The 23657-nt window shown below is 40.0% G+C and overlaps 1 protein-coding gene across 2 annotated transcripts in view; it reads left to right on the plus strand.

The window, feature by feature from the left end:
• The window catches only part of nrg2b (neuregulin 2b), a 67568-nt gene that overhangs the window by 40096 nt on the left and 3815 nt on the right, over positions 1-23657 (plus strand). The window contains exons 5-11 of one of the 2 annotated variants that reach the window (XM_005456322.4): positions 8285-8343; positions 13318-13341; positions 15860-15962; positions 17701-17830; positions 18599-18726; positions 20233-20448; positions 22942-23125. In XM_005456322.4, coding sequence (XP_005456379.1) covers positions 8285-8343; positions 13318-13341; positions 15860-15962; positions 17701-17830; positions 18599-18726; positions 20233-20448; positions 22942-23125 — 844 coding nt within the window. The remainder of the gene's footprint in view (positions 1-8284; positions 8344-13317; positions 13342-15859; positions 15963-17700; positions 17831-18598; positions 18727-20232; positions 20449-22941; positions 23126-23657) is intronic. The other variant, XM_005456323.4, reaches the window with a different exon arrangement.

Below are 23657 nucleotides of genomic sequence, written 5' to 3' on the forward strand. Positions count from 1 at the left end.
GGAGGGTCCAACATTTAACGATTGTCTGGTGGGATCCCTCACAAATATATGAGCACGTCACACAGACAGGCACAGAGAAACCATGTTTAGCAGGTACTGGCTTCAATACAGGGATAATTTGAGTAATATATAAATCACTCAGGCCTGACAAACATTAGTATTCCAGATATCTCCCCCTTTACTTCCCATTTTTCTCCTATGCACTGTTTGTGTCACCATGTTTCCTGTTGTCCCAGTAGGTAGGAGACAGGAGAAGCTGTGTGACAAACTACTGGTCACAATCATGGCAAGCGGGACGTGAAATGTAGTGAGAACTTTTCTGCATTGACACAGCCCCACAGTGGTTAAAAACTTCACTGCTAACGATCCACTTCTTCTTGTGTTTATTTGAAATGAACTGTAAACATAAATGCATCACTTCCTGTGAGTGGGAGGATTTTTCCTAGGAAACTGCTACCAGACTGGTAGGTGTTTAGAACAGCAAGTGCAAAAATTTTCATGAACTGAATTTTTAGATGAATCACTGCTGTGTTATATCAACTTATTCCAGAGCAAAACTGTTGTAGCAGACAGCCATCATAACTGAATGCATATGGGAAGTAACAGTATAACAGTAAATACCTGTTTGCAGCTTGTAGCACTTTCTTTTAGAGCCTTGCACTAGAATAACAGAGGTGTTACCTGGCCTCGCACTACTAGCAATTATGTTGCAGGATTTATTTATATATATATTTCATTTATAGAAAGGTTTGTAAGCATAATGCAGTTTTTTAGACTTTGTATTTGCAGCCAAAGCTTTGTACAGATCTAAACCAGTCATTCCCAATCAAAGCGTCAAGTACCTCATGGGGTATATCTTAGTAGCCAGGGGGTACATGGGAAAATGAGATTAACTAATCATGAAGTTTAGTTCTTTAATCACTTTTTTCACTAAAGAAAAAAGCAGAGACAAACATGTTTGAGCTGAAGATTTAGAAGTTAAAGGATAAACAGCAGGAAATAATGAGGCAAAAAAAATTGAAAAGCAAAAAAACTTAAAAAAAAGTAATAACAAAACTCATCTAGTTGCATCATTAGCCATTAAAAATGTCTAAACAAATACAATTCTTTAAAGTAGTTGATGAAATATATGAAGGCTATGAGTAAAAAATAAATAAATAGCTTATAGGATGTAGCTGACAACTACAAGAGCTAGCCGGGAAGATAAACAGTTTTAAACAATTTTAGCTGGCAGTACTTCAGTTTAATTCAATTCCCTTTTATTTATACAGTGCCAAATTACAACAATAGTCACCTCAAGGCGCTTTATATTGTAAGGTAGACCCTACAATAATGCATACAGAGAAAAGCCCAACAATCTCACATGACCCCCAATGAGCAAGTACTTTGGCGACAGTGGGAAGGAAAAACTCCCTTTTAACAGGAAGAAACCTCCAGCAGAACCAGGCTCAGGGAGGGGCGGGGCCATCTGCCGCAACTGGTTAGGGTGAGAGAAGGAAGACAGGATAAAAGACATGCTGTGGAAGAGAGACAGAGATTAATAATGATTCAGTGATTCCTTACTGATCAGCATGCACCAGAGCAGAGCCAATTACCCTGACAATAAACCAGATATCCTACCTTTCATTAATCATTTCCTTGCTAACATGCTAAAGGAGTTATTAAAAGCTTGCTCCTCCTAACACATCATGGTCAAGTTGGTTATTAAGAGGAAACTTGTCTGTTACAATGATAAATCATAGAGAGCTTGTTTACTTTCTAGTGCTAGCTCTGTTTCCATACCATGTGCAGATGGGCACTGATCTCAGAGCAGTGAAAGCAAAGCCAGCAGCTGCCTCAGTTTCAGAGGTTTATCAACATTGCGCATGCGAAAAAAACCCTTCCTGGCTTCTCAGCTTGCCCAGCTACAACCTTTGTTAATGGAACGTAGGCATTGCCAAACAGACTCCAGTAATTTGAAGTCAACTGAGTTTAGGCTGCTTCCAGAGGCAGGAGCAAACTGTGGCCACAAGAAATTTAAAAGATGAATGCAAACAGGTAAGAGGCTTCATGCAATACAGTAGATAAACAATTGAAATAGCTATCTTAAATTAAGATTAAAGTTAGAATAATTATCTAAAAAATATGGAAAGCAGATGAAAATGAAACATTAAGTATTGTTATATTATATAACAGTACAGATAAACAAGCACAATACTTATTAAAGCAGAATGGACACAGTTGAAATAGCTAGCTAAAAAGTTGGAAATATTTAGCTGAAAGTATTTCTAGCAGTTGAAATTGAAACATTTGTATCAAAGGTTGAAGTAGTTTGATAAAAAGTATAAATAAACAATTAAGATTTTAGCTAACAGCAAGGCTAAACAATCACATTTTAACCCAATGGATACACTGTTAAAAATAGTCCTTATATATACTGGAGAGCTGTTAAATGGAGTAGTAGCTGGTCATGCCAGCAGTTCAGATAATACAGTTTCTCGATAAACTCCTAAAAGCAGATATTGAAGTCGCCTAAGTTGACTTCATAATAACTGTTTTTCTGAACTAGAGGTTTTAGTCTTTCTGTTCTAAACTGGCATACATGTTGGGTCATTTTGTAGATGTGTAACAAACACTTCCTCTGACGGTGTGGCTAACAGATGGCGTGTATAGTCATGCATGGTCAGAAGCTTTGTTGTTATGCTTTCTGTACAATAGGATGTCTCGGCTAGAAATCCATCCTTAGATCCAGGGGTGTCTGTTTCAGATCTCCATTTTTTTGTCTCTTTGTTTTTACATTTCCATCTCTCTCTTTCTCTCACTCTCTTTTTCTCTCAATATTCCCCCTCCACTCGCTCTCTGCCTCTCATCTGATATACCTTTGGGTCATCGCTGAAGGATAAATCAGAATGTTTTTTTCATGGTGCTGACAAGCAGAAAACTTTGTTTGAGAGGGTTCATATAGACATTAGGAGTTGCGTATAGCAGTTTAGCGATGCAAAATGTGCAGGATTGCACAACCGCGTGTGCATGATTGCACTGCATACAACACCCTGCATATTTAAAGAAGACACAGCAAGCTAGCAGCAAAGTAACAGTAGACTAGCCAGCGTTTTCCAGAGAGTTACTGTAGCTTCTCAGCTTTGTCATCCTTTGTTGGCCTGTCTGTTAAGGCCATTGGATAACAGGATGTAAATAAGATTGCTGTCTGCAGACTGTCTGTGCTGCTTGTTCATTTCAGAGATATGTAGACCACCACCCGGCTTCAACAACAACACTCTTGAATCTGCACGACAGCTTCAAATCCACCCACTGCAAAACATAGCCAGGCAGCAAGAACTGTTAACATCTCTAAAATTCTTTTTGTGCCGACCACAGGAACCTGTAATCTCCTCTTCCCTGAAGGAGAAAGTAATGCTGTATTGCAAAATGGAGTCTGTAGGTTAAAGTGGAGGACAGCACATACAGAAAGGCACCCTGGCTTAAACAGAGTGTGGAGGTTAAATTGAAGATGAGCACAGGCAAACATTCCCCCACCAAGCTGTGGGCAAGTTAAACCTCGGTGTGCCTCTGGTTTTCTGTAAAGCTGCAGATCACTGCCCTGATTAATCTGAACTTGCTAAACTACAATCTGAATGCTGGCATAAAACAGTATACCGTGTATTCACAGCTATAGGTGGAAAATGCAGAAATTCCCCTCATGAATCAGTAAAGATAATTTAATCTAAACTAATCTAATCTACAAATGCCATGAGGTCAGGCTTGTGAACGTTTTGCCCATAACTGCCTGTGGTTCTTCTGTTAAATTTGATGAGCCCTTTGAATAATGAATATAACCACATTCATTCAGACGGTTGGAACAAAAGGTGTGTTAGCTTTTTTCCCTTTCCTTTCCACTTGATCTGGGGGCTGAAAGAACAGTACAGAGTAGAAAAAAATGGGAATGCAAAGGGTAAAACGGGTGAAAAGAAATAGAAAAGAGATGATATAGAGTAAAAGCTTTGCCGGCATAGGGCTGCATCTGCACCCGGTGTCTCCCACCGCTCTCTCTCTCTCTGCTCTATTTATATCTCTCTGGGAAATTGCTGAGTGGGCTCTACTGAGGGTTTTTGCTGTAATTGATTCAAAATGCAAGTTGTCTCTTTAGTGGTGAGAAAGAGGAGAAAAGGATACCCAGTCAGTTATATGGACAGTGTGTGCATGAGGGGAAGACGAGGCTCCTTGCGTTTCAAACTGGATAAATTGGTTGACCACTGTAATAAATACAGTGTGGTCATTACTGGGGCCTGGGTGAAATCGCCAGAGAGCTTCTTTCATCCTATAATAACTGTAATGGGGCCACACCCATGATATCATAAAACTGTGGTCAATTGTTATGATCCATCTACAGCATATGTGCACTGCAGCTGAATAAGATGTTCTATAACATGTCTATTTTTCATTTGACTGCAGTAAAAGCTGATCTACTATCAATTACAGCAATAAAGAGATTACATCAATTATTCCCAGCTGGGTAAAAGCCTCGGCACCCATTATAACACACAATTTAAGACATTTCTGGATTTGAAGCACTCTCTTACAGAGATTTTTTTTAATTTTCAGAGAGGCATTATTTAAAATTGAGGTCCTGTAGTGTTTTAGTGAGTGAATGAAGATTAATATAAGAATGTCAAAATCAACATTTAGCCTCCAAAATACCAATAATTGGCACACCATGCGTCAATTTTCTAGTTGCTGTGATGCAGCGAGGAGCTGCAGTTTCAGTGTTGTGAGTTTGATGGCTGATGCCAGAATATGAATCACGTTTAGCTCGTGGTATTGCTGACAGCTCGCCACCCATCCAGAAACAAAACACCACGTTCTGCAGCTGCATGTAAACTGTTGCTGTTATTTATGCCCAAGAAATACCAAAACCTATTCCACCCGTTTTCATGCTCACACACTGTGGAGGGCTGTCTCTCTCTGTCTGTGCACTCTTTCATTTTTTAGACTTGTGGAAAACGCTTTGGTTTTAAGCGCGTGCCATGATTGCAGGTCCTCGTTTCTTTATGATTTATTTATGGAGTACATATAAACATCGCATTACACAGAGCAGGGACACTGCATTTAATGGAAAATGCATGACTAACGACCAGCATGACTCAAACAGGGAGGCCTGCCTTTCCAGCCGCTGTAGAGACGCACCCAAAGAGAATTACTGTCCTGCAGCTAACCTTCGCCTTCATCTTTCAGCTCTTTATTTTGGTTTGGAGTCTAACCTTTGTGTTGGCTATGCATTGGTTATATACACTCATTAATACATTTGTAGCAGGAGCTGTTTTCAGTGAAATGGTTCGGATTAATAGCCAGCTGATGATGGCAAAACAGCCATATTTTATATATATATATCTATATCTATATCTATATATATATCTATATATATATAGATATATATATATATATATATGTACTAGGGGTGCAACGATACACAAAATTCACGGTTCGGTTAGGTTCGATACTTTGGTGTCACGGTTCGATATTTTTTCGATACAAAAAAATGTTCATTCCTTTTTAATTTGTCATTTATTAAAATTATAAATATATATTTTAACTCAAAAGTACAGTTTTTAAATTTAATGTTGCTGAAACAACAAAATAATTAAAAAAATAAATCTATCTGATCGAGAAATCACTCATCTTTGGAGAAGAGAGTTTATTACAGAGAAATGGCTCTTTCCAAAATAAAAGCTATACTCTACCCTTCTTCTGGGGTATATTCTCAGCAGCATATTAAACATATCAGGTCCCCATAAGGAGACTCATGTGCTAACGGCTGTCTAAATGACTCGTGTAAAGTTTGTAGCATGCATGCTTGTTGTTTTTGTTTGCTTACACTTGTCTTTGCACTAGGATGATGTTGGCGTAAATGTACAGTTGTATTCGTTGTGTTCTCACTAGTGCTGTCAGCGTTAATCTCGTTAAGATGACGTTAACGCAGCAAATCTCCCTCAACGAGTTATCGCGGCTCGCCCAGTGCGTGGGGCTGGACGGCATCAACACATTAACGAGCTAACTGCGCTAACGCACTAGTTCCCACCAATGTAATTGAGCATTGCGTGGCACATCCGACATACTGTTTTACTTTTGTCCATGACGCGCTGACCATCAGGGTCATGCTTAACATGAAAACCAAAACAGTTCCAAACGCCGGATCTGAATGAGGGTGGGGGAGGTAAAATTTCGGGTAACGTTAAGGCAGTTGCCATGTTGCAACGAGCTTAACTTCTGTCTCGTTAGCTTGTGCTGCGCTCAGTGGATCTGCGCTCGACAGTGCAGCCTAGGCGGAGTAGTCGAACGCAGATCCACTGAGCTTTCAACACAGACAGCATCGTCAGAAGAAAAGTTGATAAAATAAATAAAAAATTTTGTATTGTTCGATACATATGCGTAGCGAACCGAAAGCACTGTATCGAACGGTTCAATACCGATACATGTATTGTTGCACTCCTAACATATACATATACATATATATGTATATGTATATATACATGTATTAGTTATTCTGTAAAATAGTTAACTTGTTCTTAGGGATTAGCGGCCATCATTGTGTCACATTTTATTGTGTTAGCTGGTTAGCTCAGCTAAGCTACCTGAGTGCAGTTATAATTTCTCTTCCCACAAGCTTAAATTTTTACTAGTGCTGTCAGCGTTAATCTCATTAAAATGACGTTAACGGCATAACCGTATTAATGCGGCAAATCTTCGTTAGCGATTTAGCACTGCACGGCGCTAATACGTTAGTGCCGTTAGCTTGTTAACGTGTTAGCGCCTGACAGGACTAATTTTTTACATTTCCGTTGTTCGATATAAAAGGAAAACACTGAGTTAATCACTGTAAACAAGCTTTCCCTTGCTTGAAAGATCATCCGGCCAGCACTGAAATCAGCTGAATTCACCAAAAATAATTAAAAATAAAGTAAGTTGCCTCAAAGCAGTTTGTATTTCAAGGTAAAGATGAGACAATATTAGCGAGAGAGAAAAGCCCAGCAGCCAGACGATCCAGTATGTGCAAGCACTTGGCGAAAGAGGGAAGGAAGAAATCTCTTTTAACAGGAAAAAAACCCGAGCAGAATCAAGATTAGGGAGGGTGCAGCCACCTGTGATGAACAGCTGAGGGTTGATGGGGAAGAAGAGACAACAAAAGGGCATAGAGACAAGGAGAAAACACACTATGGGGGAAAAGAAAAAATGTATTTAGTAGTGGCATTTAAATAGAAGTATGTAAACAAGGATGTTTTGCATAGTAATGACTGTATTTTTCTTGATTTTAACCAAGTAGCTAGACACCAAAGTTAGCAGACAAGTTAGCTATGGTAAACCATAGCTAACTTTAGAGTCTTTAGCTCTGCATCTGCTACCTATGTATGCTCAGGGTACAGTCACTGTGTTTGCCCACACTTTACCAAAAAAACTAAAATGTAATTGACTAGAAAAACATGGCGGACCAAACATCAAAATGACCATGATCAGAGAGGCAAGGAGTAAAGTGAGGCACAAAATCACAGACGTTTATGTGGTAGCTCCTCCTCTGGGTAGAGCATTTATTGTAAAGAGCTCAGCATGATAAATGATAAAACGTGTTCCACTAACAGTGATTTCACAGATTAGCATCCAATTACATCATATCTTGTTTGTATGTGTAAAAACAGCCCAGAATTATATCTGCTGGCTAACATATAGATCCTTCATTGGAGACCACTGTAAACTTACAGGGTTGGACACAATCAGGTTCATGACTGCTGTGTTTTGTTAATATGTTTGCATATTATATAATGGTTAATAAATTGTTTTAATACATTTCTCCAGTACAACGAGTGGGAGTCCATAAAGCAATTGTTCGTGTATGCATTTTGTGGGTGTTGTCTACACCTGTGTTTGTGTGTGAGAGGGGTTGGAGGCTAACGGCTGTGCGTTTGACCCCTCCTATCTCCTGCACCACCATCACACAACCCCCACGACTGTGATGATGTCTGAACTGTAGCAGTGATGTCATATTGATGGCGGTGATGTCACAGTATGCAGGTCATCTCTCTCTCTCTCTCTCTCTCTGTCTCTCTCTCTTTCTGTACTTGGTGGATTGTGATGTTTCTAATCCCTCATCTCTCTCCTCTCCTACGTCTCCCTCCTTCCCTTCCTCTCTCCCCCTCTTATCTATCTGTCCTTGTGTCTTCTTCCTCCTCTCTTTCCTCCTGTTTTATCCTCTCTCTTCCCGCTGTAACTTTAACCTTCCTTCCCCTCCCTCTGTGTCTCGTTTTCCCTCCATCAGGTGTCCCAATGACTATACGGGGGACCGCTGTCAAAACTCCGTCATGGCCAATTTCTACAGTATGTCCATTTGCTCTTGTCTGTCTCTTTCCCACTGAGATGCTGCATGCTACATTGGAGGGGTTGAATGGAGGGAGTGTATGCGTGTGCGTGTGTGTTTGCATACCTGCTAGTCTGTTTAATGTGAGTTATCGTATGTATGTGAACGTGTGTGTGATGTTTGCATGATTCTGTGTCCACCCTTTTCTCTCCCTGTCTCCCCTGGTTCCTCTGTGGTGCTCCTCTAGTAACCAGAAACAACCACTGTAGGAATATTTGCATCTGTTTTTCATGCCAGCTCACCTGCTTGAAACTCTATTTAAAGTACGCTGGATCTACAAAACAGTTCCAAAATAAACAACTTAATAAGCATTATGCCTCGTCTTACATCTTAAAATTCTGCACATCAGTCATGTAAATTACACCCAAAAGTTCTTGTGCTGCAGCTTGATCCAGAGGCTTGCACCAAAAGAAACGGAGGAGACAGAGAATTAACATAATGAGCAACACAGGAGGTTGAAGTTATTTGCTTTCGTTGAATCGCTTTATCACTTTTCTTTGTAGATGATCCATTGGTGCCGCTTGTTTTGGAGCAGGAAAAAGAAAAGCCAGAACTGAGCAATCAAGGCAAAATTATGTGGATAGAATCTATTAGCAGAAAAATCTTTGATCGATTTTACATTTTGGAAAGTTGAGTCCTTGCAACATTGTTTTGAACAGCTGCCAGTTTTTGCTAACAGTGACAGTGTGCCCAAAATCCCAACAATTTGGCAAGTGAAAGGAAATAAGATTTAAAGTCTGAATGTTTCAACATTTTAAGTCTTCGGGTAATGAGGTTTGAAAGCACCATTCATCGTTATTCAACCGAGGGCCTGTCTCAGTGTGTACTGATCTGACTTTCTTCAAATGACATCTTAGAGGTTATTTCTTCTGATGGTTAAGAGGTTACGATATACTGTGTATATACTACTCAGCTGTTTTTACTACGAGCACCCATGGATCATCCGATAAAATATTTTTATGGCATATTGCTAAACGCTGCTTGAACTTTTCATGTAGGGTTTACTTCGAATACATTCAGAAATTGTCACCTAATTTTTGAATAAATTGAATATTTTAACATTTGGGAAATTTTCTTATTTGTTTTTCTGAACGGAGCTATAAGACTATTACCACTCGTGATACAGATACATTAAATATAAACCTATAACCAAGATAGCATTAACGTAGCTTAGCACAAAGACTGGAAACAAAGGGAAACAGCTTGCCTGGTCCTGTCCACAGGTACGAAAATGTTACTACCACCAAAGAGTAAAGTGTTATAGTAAATTAGATTGTTATATATTTACTGTGCAATTGTAAAAAATAAAGTAAAAAACTGAAAGTTGTGGGTTTTTTTAATTTTGATGCTAGTAGCAGTGAGTTACTGGAATATTGTTATTTACAGACAAACAGTAGAGCTAAGAGGTTAATGTTTTTACCTTTTAAATTATTTAGTGTTGAACAGAGCCAAGTAAGCTTTTTCTAAAATTTTCCAGTCTTTATACCAAGTTAGGCTAAAAGATTTTTGTATCAGTCCTCTTTGTAAATTGCCACTATGGCTTATATCCCCTCAGTTTTACCCTTTAAAAGACTTCCCTTTTACAGTCATGTGAAAAACAAAGTACTTTCTTTCTGAGGTTTCATGTATCAGGACTTAATAAAAACTACATGGGTCTTAGCTGGTTCTAAAGTTATTAACATACAACTACATATGTCATATTACACTATTCATTTATCAAAAAGCAAAATGCAGAAGCACTCTGTGAAAAGGAAGTGAAAAACTAAGTAATCATTTTTGCCTGTTTCAGCAGTTCGGTTGTAGTTTTGCTGCTGTGCTTGGATTCACTGTTACATGACCCAGTTTCTGCTTTAGCTGTCAGACAGATGGCCTCACATTTGACTCTAGGATACTTTGGTATAGAGAAGAGTTCACAGGTGACTCAATGAGTGCAAGGTGCCCACGTCCTGAGACTGCAAAACAAACCTAAATCCTCATCCCTCCACCACCGTGCCCGACGGTTGCTATGAGGTGTTTGTGCTGCTGTGCTGAGTTTTGACTTTGGTCTCGTTTGTCCAAAAGACAGGAGGCTTTCTCCTGGCAAATCACGAGACTTGTTCAGTTTTCTAATTGTACTGCAACAATTAACCTGCTAACTGAGGCCTTTAGAGTCTGAGATGTAGTTCTTGAGTTTTTTGCAGTTTCTCTGACCATTACATGGTCTGACCCTGGGGTGAATTAACTTTGATGTCCACTCCTGGGAAGATTGGCAGCTGTCTTGGATGTTTTTCAATTGTGAATAATCTTTCTGACTCTAGAATGATGGACTTCGAATTGTTTGGAAATGAACTTATAGCCCTTCCCGTACTGATAGGCAGCAACAACTGCATCTTTAAGATCAGAGCTGATTGAGATTTTCCTCAATACCAGACCAGCAAACTGCCAAAATGTAGCTTTTATAGTGGTGCTCACACTTGCTGGTGATCAGTTTTTCAGGTGCATTTGATTAGCCGCAGCTCTGCTGCTTACCCTCCAAACTAATTCCTTCATTCCACACACTGCTTCTGCATTTTGTCTTAGATTTTGTTAATTAAATAATAACACAGTCTAATATGCCACGTGTTGTTGTTCATCTGAGCTTATATTTATCTAATTCTAAAATCTAATAAGAACCAAATCACTGTTTTTCAATGACTGTAAGTCTAAATTTAGTTGAAGAATGAAAGGTGAAAGGTCGTATTTACATTACTTGATTTCCACATATTTTCACCAGCCTGCCCACTGAGTGATTATCTGCTTACTGCATTACCTTCAAGGCAAAAATCAAATTAAGTTATATTCATAGAGTACGTGTACCGTACAAATTTATTAGAGCGCCACCCAAGGTAAGTTTTTGCTTATCACTGATGGTTAAGCACTTTGATCAAAGTTATATTTTTAATACTAAAATAGAAATACTGCTTTTATCTCTGAATTTTCAAATTTACCGTTAAAAAAATCAGAAAAAATATAAAACACATTAATATTTTTGGCTAAAATACCCACTTAGAGTAAGTTACCTACACTTCTGAACACACACAAAAAAATTTCTGACTTCTTCCAGCGTGCAGCCCCAAACACAAATTTAGTTTCTCATTTTCTTAATAAATAACAATATCATTTTTGGCTGTTTTTTCCTGTTTTCGTAAGAGGTGGTCTAATAAATTCAGTGTTTACTGACAGCAAGAAGGTTCTGGGTTAAATTCTGCATTTTCAGAGGAGTTCACTACAAATTCAGGCTGATGTGCAAACAGATGTCTTTTCAGCGACCTAAGAATACGGCTTTTCACCTTTCCCTTTTGAACCAAATATCAGCGTTGTTTAGACGTCTGTCAGGGTCGTCTTTTCAGTGTCTTTTCAAAGAGGTTTTTGCTGGGTGGGATGTAACTTGAGAAACTCCTGTTCCCCTGCTGTCATTTTTCATGTGTGACAACCAAGCGCACGCTCCGAATGTCTTCCTGGAGAGAACGCCTGCGACAGCACTGGTCTCCCTGTATTTAAACAGGACTGTGTCGTCCCCTTCTCTCCGATCGTTAGCATTTGTGCTCCAATCAGCAATCAAAACATATTAAAAACACGACCAGTTTCCACATAACCCAACCCGCTTGCACAGGAAGTCAAATATGTGGATTTCCCAAAATGTTGAACACTTGTTTAAATCAGAGGGATGAAAGAAATGTGTTTGGTCATTCTCCTGTGATTGCATGGGCAGTGATAGCGAAACACAGTTGGCCAATATTGGCACAGGCACATAATTAACAGGATGAGATCTCTGCTTAAAGAATGAACAGTTTTAAAGTTAACACCTGGCTTCTTTTGTACAGAAACAAACCAGCTCTTTCTTGTAGCTGTCCAAGCAATCACACCGAGATAAAACTTCTTGTTTCCAGGGTTTCTACAGTGTTGCTTCACGTTCATGTTTTGCTTTTGTTTCTGTTTGTCTATTGCTGAAGTTTCCATACTGAATAATGTCACATTTAAAGCAAGAACAGGTTTTATTGTATGTAATGTGTGCTTATTTTTGACCCCACCATCAAGCCTTGTGTTCATGCCGAAGTCTGTCTGTGTTTTCTTTTGCACTGTGACGGTGAAGGAACACCCTCTGCTGTTTTAAATCGATTTGTGTCATTTTCTAGCGGTATTAACACACAGCGCTCAAGGTTAGAGAAGTTAAAAGTTAGGGTGGACTGTTCTGGCCAGTAATGCATGTGAGGCCAGAAATATTGGGAATGCTGAGATGATCTCTCTGTAAATCCTATGAGAGTCTCTAAGAGCTGTGAGCAGCGTTATACAGAAGGTATGCTGTAATCAGTACAAAGGCACACAGTTGCCATTAGGCGAATGAGTTACAGCACCCACCCCCATTTGCTGTGTCGGCCTCATCGACTGTACTGTGTTTTTATGTTGGAGAGTAACTCACTGCTTTTATCGTTTGTTTTCTTTACTTTTTTGTCTTGTTTTTTGTCCCTTTTGATTTTGTTTCTGTCCAATGTTGTTTACTCCAGAAATGAGGTCTAGTAAATATAGCAGTAAGTGATGTGGCTTCTTGTCTTGCTGTCTTTGTCAGTCTTTCTCTGTCTCTGCATGCCTTTTTCTGCCTGCTGTTTCTCTTTCCTTCTGCTTTTGGTTCATTTTCTCCCTTCGTGTTTGATTTCTGCCTGTTTTTTGGTTTCGTTTGTTTGGGTTTTTCTTTTTTTGTTTAGTTTTTCCTGTCATTTCTGGGGGTCACAGAGCTGAGGCTGTCTGAGTTGTCTGTCTGTTACTGGACGGTACGCGTGTCAGTCACTCTATAATTAACCTATATCCTGGTTCAGCATATGCAGGACATGGAAATAATATATCTGCTCCAAAGTGGACATTACACCTGACCCTATGTGTCTCTTTCCTTTTACCACGACAACTTTCTGCGCTGGCAGAGCTTCTCAGAATTGAATTTATGGGTATGGAACATTATTATTCATTTTGCTGTGCTTAAAGGATGTGCCAAGATCCTCTCACAGTCACACATTATTGTGCCATCTTCTCTCTAAAACCAACAACTGGGTCTCTCACAACCTGTCCTTCTTTTTCTCCTGCCCACTAACTTGGTTTTAAGACACCTAACCTCCCGTCTTTGCATGCACTCTTCTTCTTTTGGTCTAACAACACTAGAGAAAGAGACAAATTCATTGGGAAGGGATACAATAATGAGAGAACATGGAGAGGTGCATTCAAACTCAGTGTAAGAGGCTCCTGATACGACTCCAAACTGTTTATCTGGACACCATATCAGAAAAGCAAAAAGCTGCCGTCTTTGCTCCAAAAAAAAATCAGCGAATGTTTTGCATCATTGATAAATACAAGTAACTGGCTCGTCCCCCGGGCTTTGGCAGTGTGCATATTGGTTTCAGCAGCCCGTCGAACAAAAACATGCAAGCTGCGAGCGTTTTTGCAAAGCACTGCCAAAAGCCAGCAAAAAAAGCCTGACTACATAGTCTGTCCTTATTATTATGCCCTTGATTGACTCAGTGTCACAGTCAAGAGCTCGCCTGTCCTAAATCACGATCGCTGCTGGCCCCACTGTGCCAGCGAGCTTGCCTTCCCATTTCCTTTTGCCTTTCTGTATCAGTACCCTGTGACACACACACAATGCCGGGCCGAGGCTCTCGTAGGCTCGTCAATCCCTACAGAGGCCCTTTATTTAGAGACTCTCCTCACGCCCTCCCTCCCCCCTTTCCCTTCTTTTCAGCGGCGTGTCTAGAGTTTGTTTTGTTTTGTTTGGCAGGTTTAATGATAGGTTTCAGGCACCACTGAACGGCATTAGTTTTAATGTAAACTGAGAAGAAACTCATTTAAACAAACAAATATTTGTGTTGCAGAAGGTTTAGGTTGATGAAAACAAAAAGTTACTGTTAATTTGGCCGTAACTAACAATGCAGTGACCTTGATAATCCAGTTAGTTGATAAGGGGACAAAGTCAGGTCAGTCTTTGGTTCCCGCAGGCCTCTTTCTTCTCCTGGGCCTTTTTCCTGGACACGCCCCTGCTCCCCTTGCAGCCTCTTTCCTCTCCCTCTGTGTATTTCCTTCTGCTTCCTCCTTTTTCACCACTTTGCTTTTCCTGCTTTTATTCCCTCTCTCTTCCCTCTCACGTTCCGTTTATTTGTTGCACTGTGTTTTGTGCTTTTCGTTCTGACACAGAGTGTTACGCCGCAGCAGCCCCCAGAATCTGAATCTGAATTGGATACCCTACAGCATTTACACGCCATCACCATAAATGTGTTATGAACTAAATAAAGTTTAATGTGATCCACGGGAGCTTCCACGCCTGTCCTGTTGAGTCAGTTTAAAACGAACTCTGGTTAGTTTCTAATTTAAGGCTTTATTTCATACAGTAATGATGCTCATTTTGTAAATTATAGTCCCATTTAGAGTAAGTAAGTAAGTAAGAGCCTGCCTGGCGACTGATAGGTTGTCACTTTGTTTTTCAGTCAGCCTTGTCTTTCACTCATCTCTTCAGGTTGCAGAAAAACAAAATCAGTGTGTAACAGTGCGTGATATCCCTACATCCATCTTTTATATACAGTCTTCAAGTCATAGCTATGATGTAAAAATGATGTCACCAACATACAAGGACTCCTGCAGGAGATTTGCACGTTAAAGAAACAGTATAGTCGTTCACAGTTTTTTTCCAAGAATATAAGCTATGAATTAGATTATTGTAAAATTGTAAAATAACAAAATAAACACCATAACACCATGGGTGCTATTTAAACCTTTTTCTTTGATGAAAATTTTTAGCTTTTTAGCTTCAACTTAAGGTTAAGGTGGTAAATTGTGACATCACTGTTAGGCTGTAATAGGCCACACCACCAGGGGGCAGCAAAACAGTGGTGGTCAACTTGTTTTAATTCAAAAAATCCTCCTGTGTTTGTGATGCTGATGGCGAGCTATGTGAATACCAAACTTTCATCTGGTTCTCGGGCCGCTGTGGTGTTAACCCTGATTTTTTTTTCCCCCCATCTCGACAACTTGTCTCGTGTGACTCCATCCATACAGGCATGGCATCAGATCTTTTCCAGTGCAATCTGTGGCATTACATCACCATGGCCATTACAAACTTGTTTAAGACAGCAGGAAGTTTGTGCCAGGTTGTAGGTTTACATCTCAGCTTTTCCTCATGATAGTTGTGAGACTGTATAATTACTCCTCTACGTTGTGGTAGTACTGTGTGACTGCAAGAACATTAAAAGTCCAAGGCATGTGATTTGATAGAACAGAGACAGCGCAGGGGACACAATGACAGCAGATGATAGTGAGGACAACAGTTTCTTTAGTTGCCATCGATGGGATAGTGCTCATGCTGTATGTGTGTGTGTGTGTGTGTGTGTGTGTGTGTGTGTGTCTGTGCGTGTGTATTTTTGGTATGGTAAAATGTGCGTGTGAATGTGTGTGTATGTGTGTGCATATTTGCATCCACAGAGGCTGAGGAGCTCTACCAGAGGCGGGTGCTGACGATCACAGGCATCTGTGTGGCGTTGTTAGTGGTTGGCATCGTTTGTGTGGTGGCCTACTGCAAAACAAAGTATGTCTTTGAAGCAAAAAGAAACGATTCCACCGTATACAAAAGACTCAAAACCTTTCAATTAACTCTTAAGTTAAAAGCAAAAGTGTCATTACAAAGACCTAAAAGTACTCTATTACAATCAGAAGCCTTATATTGCATGCATGTTAAGTAACTTTGACTAAAAGCGTTTGCTCTGCAGAAATTGTCCTCTGGAACTGAAATATTATTAATTATGACATTATTAGAGTGCTCTATTTAAAGAAAAAAAAGAAGCTGCATCTTTATTTGTGAAAAATTTGTACTGTGCAAAAATCTCGAACCACTGTATTCTGCTAGGAAAAATAAGTGCTCCGATTTTCTAAAACATTTGCAAACATAAATGTAAATGCAGTGCATAAGACAAAAAGAAATCCGAATGCACTTAAAAGTCAATATTTGATATTACCATGTTACTTTAATTAGTCTTCAGGAATAGTTCTCCAAGCTTCTTGAAGGACATTCAAAGCTCTTCTTTGGATGTTTCTTACTTTTGCTACATTCTCAGTCAAGATTGTCCCACACTGCTTCAAAAAAGTTGAGGTCTGGGCTCTGGGGAGGCCAATCCATGCCTGACAGTGTTTCATTGTGTGTTTTTTATCCACTATGCTTTTACTATACTAGCAGTGTATTCGGGATCATTATCATGTGGAAAAATGAAGCCATTGCTAATCAGATGATTTCCAGATGGCATTGCATAATGGATGAAAATCTGACACTAATTTCCAGCAGTTATGACATGATTCCCAATACCACCGACTGAAATGCGGCCCTCCACCGTGTTTTACAGATGACTCTAGACACTCACTGTTGTCCCGCTCTACTGACCTCTTTCATATATGATACATTTGACAATCATTTGAACCAAAAGTTTCAAGTTTGGATTCATGATTCCATCAGACCTGTTGCCACTGATCTTCAGTCCAGTTCTTGTGTAATTTTCGGACCTCAGCCGTTTTGCCCTTTTTTCTTTCCTTAATGGCTTCTTGACAGCAAGTCTTCCACTAAGACCGTTTCTGAATGGTGAAGGGCCTGTTTCTTAAGGGCGTGACTTTCACATACTGTTCATACTATAGATGTTGTTTTAGGCTTGATATTTTGTGTTTTGCCCTTTATTTGTCTAGTTTCCTCAAATTTTTCATGGACACTTTTTTTTTTTTAGCAAACAGATGTATTGAAATTAAGTTTTTGGTGAAAAACATTATTTTAAATTGGTCAGACTTGATCTTTTGCATAGATTCAACTAAAGAAATAGGAACATGATTTTGTTTTGTGACAAGTTAGTTTTTTGCTAAGTTCTCTGTTATGCGTAAACAAAATTAAATGAAAAAGCAGCCAGTGTCTGAAGAAAAACTTTGAAAAACCACGAGGAAGCTTGGAGAACATTTGCTCAAATCTATTTTTTTTAAATGACTAAACTACTTAGACTTTTGCACAGTACCATACTTGAACATTGTCATTTAAATAACATGATTGGAGGAAGGCATCTTGAAACTGCTAGCATCTTATAGACCTAAAAAAAGGTTTTATTGCAGGCATCTTACACTGACCGTTAGAACAATAGTAATATATAAAACATACATAATTCACATTTTTGCTAGTTAAATGCTATTTACTCATGTTCTACCACGTCCCCTCGCATATTTTGAACTTCAGTAGTAAGAGAGGATATCGGTTTGGTAGATCTCTTATTGTTCCTTCATCATCACCACCCGTCCAGGAAGCAGAGGAAGAAGATGCAGAGTCACCTACACCAAAACCAGAATCAGTGTGTGGAGCAGCCAAACCGCATGTTGGCTAATGGGCCAAATCATCCTGGCCCTGGTCCTGAGGAGATCCCCATGGTTGACGTGAGTCCAAATAATAATAACACTCAGCTGAGTGGAGCCCTAATTTTAGTTCGTTTTTGTAAATCATCATTATTTTCAGAGAAGCTGTTTAAGCTTAAGTTGAAACCAGAGTGTTTGCAACTGTAACAAATTGATTTCATTTGACTTTCTACTGTGCGATTCAACAGCAATTAATTTACAAGCATAGCTACTGATCTGATATAGCATGAAAATCCACTATATCAAAGCCCCACAGCATTTATTAAAATAAAACCAGACATATCAGTGCTTTTAATTAAATATACCCATCCCAGAAATAGGATTTGGGTGTCAAGATGTCCAGAAAGCCCTCACATATTCATTAATGCTAATGACCGACCGAAGAGGAAAAAGACAGGAGGACTGGATGTTCAGAAACCAACAGAGACTCAGCTGGTTCATGTTCCTGCTGGAGTTTTTTTTAGTTTTGTGACTTCGATTTAAATCTTGAGTTAAGGTCTGCCTTCAGCAAAGTGTTTGTGTGAATAAAATGATGATTCACTGACTACATGGGGAAATTTTGGTGTCACGCAGCTAGCTACATGTTAAAGAGAGGGCAGAAACACCTACCATCCTGGTGGAGATACAATAGGCATGAGTCAGCATAAACGTAAAGCTGAAAACTGTGAAGAGGAAAGAGCAGAACGCCCTGATGTAGTTACATTTAAAATTCTCTGTCCATATGTTTGTTTTCGTTTTTATTTGAAGGTAACAAAGTAATCAAACGCCTTTGATGTTTTATTTTTTCAGTACATCTCCAAGAGCGTCCCTACGACCGAGTGCGTGATCAGCCACGGAGCAGAGGGTGCAGGCAACTATGCAGGCAGTCGAATGTCGACCCGCTCCCACCACTCTACCACTGCCTCACATGCCTCCAGGTACATCCACACACTGCAGTCAGGATGCACACATAATCCAAGCAAAAGAATAGTTCTGTGCTAATCCTTAGTCTTTGTCCAGTTGGAGCACATCTTATCTTTGAGCTGTTGCAGATATTCTTGTAAACACCAAAAAGATAAAGGTGGGCAGCATACTAAAACAATGTTCACACAATTCGACCCTCAGTCAAAATAATCTTATTGTTATTGGTCTGTGACTATTACATCTGGGAAATCCACTGGGGGCTGTCGTACGTACTTTACAGTGCATAACAAATTTAATAGAACACCATCGAGTGTAAGGTTTATGCCACAATTGTGCTAATTTAACATTATTGGTTAATTACCAGAATCATTTTTTCTGTAATGGTTGATCCACCAGTTTGTGCAAGCTCTTTAATCGACGTGATCACTTTAATGCTAAAATAGAATTATTGTTGTTATCCATGAATTTCAAGATTGACTGTTTTACAGTAAATGAGCAGACGCACATTTTATTTTTAAGATTAAGATGCCAAATTACAGATATATGCAATTGTTCCTACTTAACAGAAAAATGAGTTTTAGTGGTTGAATGTCACGTTTGATTTATTTTCTGATTTAAGTGTCAAAATTTGGGTATAAAAATTTTATTTTTTCACAGTTTTTTGACAGATTTCACAAATATTTGTGTTTCCTTTTTTTATGATAAAATTGTTAAGCTCTGTAAGGAACTGCAGGATGTTGTCCAAGAGTGCACGTACCAAGTACTTACAAATACAGTATAATTTGTTTCCCCTGTCCTTTAAAATACTCCAAAGGTACTCATTACTTATGCAGATATTGAAAGGTTTTACTTCTTTATTACCTCGTATCCACAGTACCAACAGGACCTGATAAGTATTTTATTTGCAATGTTTTCCGAGGACTTGCAGAAATCACGGTCTGTGTTGTATAGTTAATACGGTCAGTTTCACTTCAAATTTTACTTTTAAAGTAAATAATTTCCTGAATATAATACAGGTATATAAATTACAACATAAACTGTCTGTGTGACCTTATATTACTAGAGCTAACTAAGCAAATTCCAGCTAAAACAGAAAAGATTCTCCATAGTTGCAGATTGATTAGTCACTTCACCACCAGAGGGCAGAGTAATAAACTCGTTAACTGAGCTCTAACTGGAACCACAGCCACTGGGCACACCCCGCGCCCCTTATCTGTGGTACTGGCTGCTGCTTTGGCCTAGCTTGGCATGCCTGCTAGATCACTGTAAAAACATCCACTCCATCTGCAATGAATAGCTTTCAGTACACGGCAGGCACACATCCGCACAACAAAGTACGTCAGCTACACGGGGTAGCTTCAACCACCTTGAACACAACACAAACGAGTCCTGATGCTCTTTTTTATGCTTAACACAGGTGACTGTTGAATGTCAGTGGGACCAGCAGTACTAACTTCAGTCTCCCTTTGTATCCCCCTTCCTCCCCGCTGCTGTCATAACCTTCTAAACTTGTCCTGCAGACACGAGGAGCACACGTGGAGCATGGAGCGAACAGAGAGTATGAACTCAGACTGCCAGTCAGGTGGGCTCTCCAGCTCTGTGGGAACCAGTAAGTGCAGCAGCCCAGCATGCATGGCGAGGAGGGCCGCCCACTGGGGGTGTACGGATGCGTCGGGACCGGGAATGCAGTACGGGGACTCCTACGATTCTTTAAGAGACTCACCTCACAGTGACAGGTAGAGGAAGTGGAAATGCTGGGCACTGTGGTTTGGAGGGAGAAGGAACTTGCTCAGTGGCTCTTAAACACTTTTGCTTGGCTGTGCTTCTTGTTACAGCCCTTTACTCTCTGGCGACACCAAGTGGCAATTAATTGCTAGGACTTTCTTTTGTTAGTCTTTTTAAGAAGTATGTCACCCAGACACTGTTAATAGACTCTGTGCACCTTAGCATATGCTACTTCCGGTGGGGAAACTCCTGTAGGGCGCTTCGTTTCCGGTGTGATATTCGCTCCTTGTTTACTGCCGGTTTTTCCAAAACAAGTCAACCAAATGGATGAATCAAGTGGCGATTTACATTTCTTGAGATGTCTTGGGCATTTACGGAATATATATGTAGATGCTGTTCATAGACCTGTCGACATTTTTCCCCCGCGCCTCAGAGAAAAACATGGAAAGGATTCAAATTCTATATTTCTCAGTATTTGTAAACAGCGGTCCCTCGTTTTTCGCGGGTGTTATGTTCTAAAAATAACTAGCGATAGATGAAATCAAGTAGCCAATTTTATTTTTTGATGATGCAAAACGTTTCGTCGACATTGTTGTGTTTGTTGGGGAAAAAACGTACAAACATACAGTACTGCACTTCAGAGTCACACTGCTAGTGATCGATGCAGCGATTCTGTACTGTGCAGGAGGGACGGCACGGGGGAGATCGATAATGGGCTGCAGCCGATCAGGACGCCGGACACAATGTGATGTAAAAAAAATAAAATAAAGCATGCATATCAGCAATCATTCATTTTTTGTGTGGCTTTTTTTCACGGTTTGTTAACATGCTGTGTAGGTGTGTACTTGACTAGCTGATATCGACATAACGGGGAAACATCTGGCTTTGACTATTGTTCACATGTAGTTTGAATACTGAACATTTGCCTATTTAAATCATAAGACCAGTCACTATACAGAGATGTGCTTCTGAATGTGGACGATGCGTCTTCTGATTTTGTAATGCAGTTCTGCTTGTGTTGATTGATGTAAACAACTGATCGATCTAAACTCTTTAAACGTCAAAATTGATCATTAGATTTTTTATGACACAACAATGGTGAGTGTTACCACCCTCTGCTCTTTGTAACTTAATGCGATCTTTCCGTTTTCGTGTTTTGGACAAGATTTTGGAGAATATCTTCGCAGTAGCGATTGACCGCAAAGTAAAGCTACCGGAAACGTACAACCCTGCATCCGGTCTCAAACCAGGACGTTAGCATTTTCTCGTGCACAGGGTCTATTATAATGTGTAAAAAGATATAGCAGTGGTGAAGGCAATGACATTCAATTCAAAATGTTATCCAGTTGTATTATTATTATTATCATTATTATTATTATTATTATTGTATGTTTGTTGTTCTTTAGGGTTTGGTTGTTAACTTACGGGGAATGCAGTACGACTCTTACCATTCTACTCACCTAGTTTTGATACACAGGCGTGACATCTTTTTTTTTTTTCACCCGTGAGTTTGTGAAGATAAGAGAAACGGGGCGACAGCAGAGTTCACCGGAACAGGAGAACCCTGAAAAAAGTTCAAAGATCAAAAACTACAACATGAAAAGCACAGACTGAGGCTGCACTGACACTTTTCATTGTATTTAACACTCAGTTGCACTTCAGCTCTTTGCATATTATAACTTCTCTCCTCCGCGTCTGGCTCATGGATCAACAACAGTACAAGCAAGAGTGGCCCACAGGCTCGTCATACCACACACTTTGTACACTGCCTCCATCTGACAACAGAGCTCACTTCAGGCAGACGGGTTTATCTCTGGACTAGAGCGGACAGCGAGCGCGCTACCTCTGCTCGGCCATAAAACCAGCTTTAGCTCTGCTATAGACTGGTGACCTGTCCAGGGTGTACCTCATTTCTCTCCCTATCACAGCTGGAGTAGGCTCAAGCTTCCCCATGACCTTCATTTGGTCGGAAGAAAATGAATGGATGGATGTTAATACTGCATAATAATAAATAACTAGTATTTCAGAATATGGGACACGGATGCACAAGTAAAGCTGAACTCAGTGAGCGGCAGGAGTCATTCAGTTCTTGTTGGAGTGATTGCACATGAGCAGTAATGTCTTTTATACTCTTGTGATTGACTAAGCAGGTTTGTTGGCACTTAATGGGGGAAGAAAGGTGAACCTGAGCCAGCTGGTTGCAGTGTTTCTGTTTGAAGTTTTTTCCTTCCATAGTTCAAAGACTTACAGATCACAATGAGGGCTGGATTTTGTGTGTGTTATGCTGCTTTTCAGGGAACAGACAGATGTGTGACCTCTTTCAAAATATCATGATTAAGCTGTTGGTGCAGCTGAGCGCCTCAATAATGCAGTATCTACAGGAGTGCACACTTACTAAGTGCATTGTTAAAGTGAGGACATTGTGTTCACCGGATATGAGCATCTGTTAGAGGTAAAAATGGACAGAGTTGTGGTTATTTTTGTGTTTTTCTAACCTCATCCAGGTATGTGTCTGCACTGACCACGCCAGCACGCCTGTCTCCAGTGGAGTTCCACTACCCCCCGCTGCCACCCCAGGTCCCCACTTTTCAGATCACCTCGCCCAACACAAGCCACGCCCTCTCTCTTCCTCCTGCTGCTGCCGCCTACCACAGAGACGATGACCAACCGCTGTTACGGTGCCCCGATGTACGTAAGCCAATATACATTGTATGCATATGTATTTACCAGATGTAAACAAGCCACCATGACTGACGTAGTCTCTCCCTACAGCATGTGTTTGAATGCAGGCTGTACAGAGGTGTCTTTCTTTACTTTCTGTGCACCGATACTGCTGACAACAAAGCCAAGCCAAGGCTCGTGAAGCCGCATTCAACCTTCTGTGGGGTTATTGTGAAATATAATGATTTTTACTGTGGCAGGGACAGAATAGCATCACATACAGTAACTGCTTCCTAATGTCCGAAAGCCACCAAAAGATTGATGTAACAAACAGATGGCTTTGTCATGGAAGATGGCTGAGCCTGGCTCTGGTTAAAAGGGAGTTTTTTCTTCCCACTGTCACCAAGTGCTTCCTCAAAGGGGCCCTTCTGATTGTTGGGGTTTTCCTTATAATATTGTATGGTCTTTCCCTTACAATATAAAATGCTTTGAGGCAGCTGTTATTGTGATTTTGTGCTATATTAAGTGAACTGGATTGAAAGTCAAAACGCCTGAAGTG

This window comes from Oreochromis niloticus, linkage group LG2, assembly GCF_001858045.2.
Source record: "Oreochromis niloticus isolate F11D_XX linkage group LG2, O_niloticus_UMD_NMBU, whole genome shotgun sequence".
Classification (NCBI taxonomy): Eukaryota; Metazoa; Chordata; class Actinopteri; order Cichliformes; family Cichlidae; genus Oreochromis; species Oreochromis niloticus.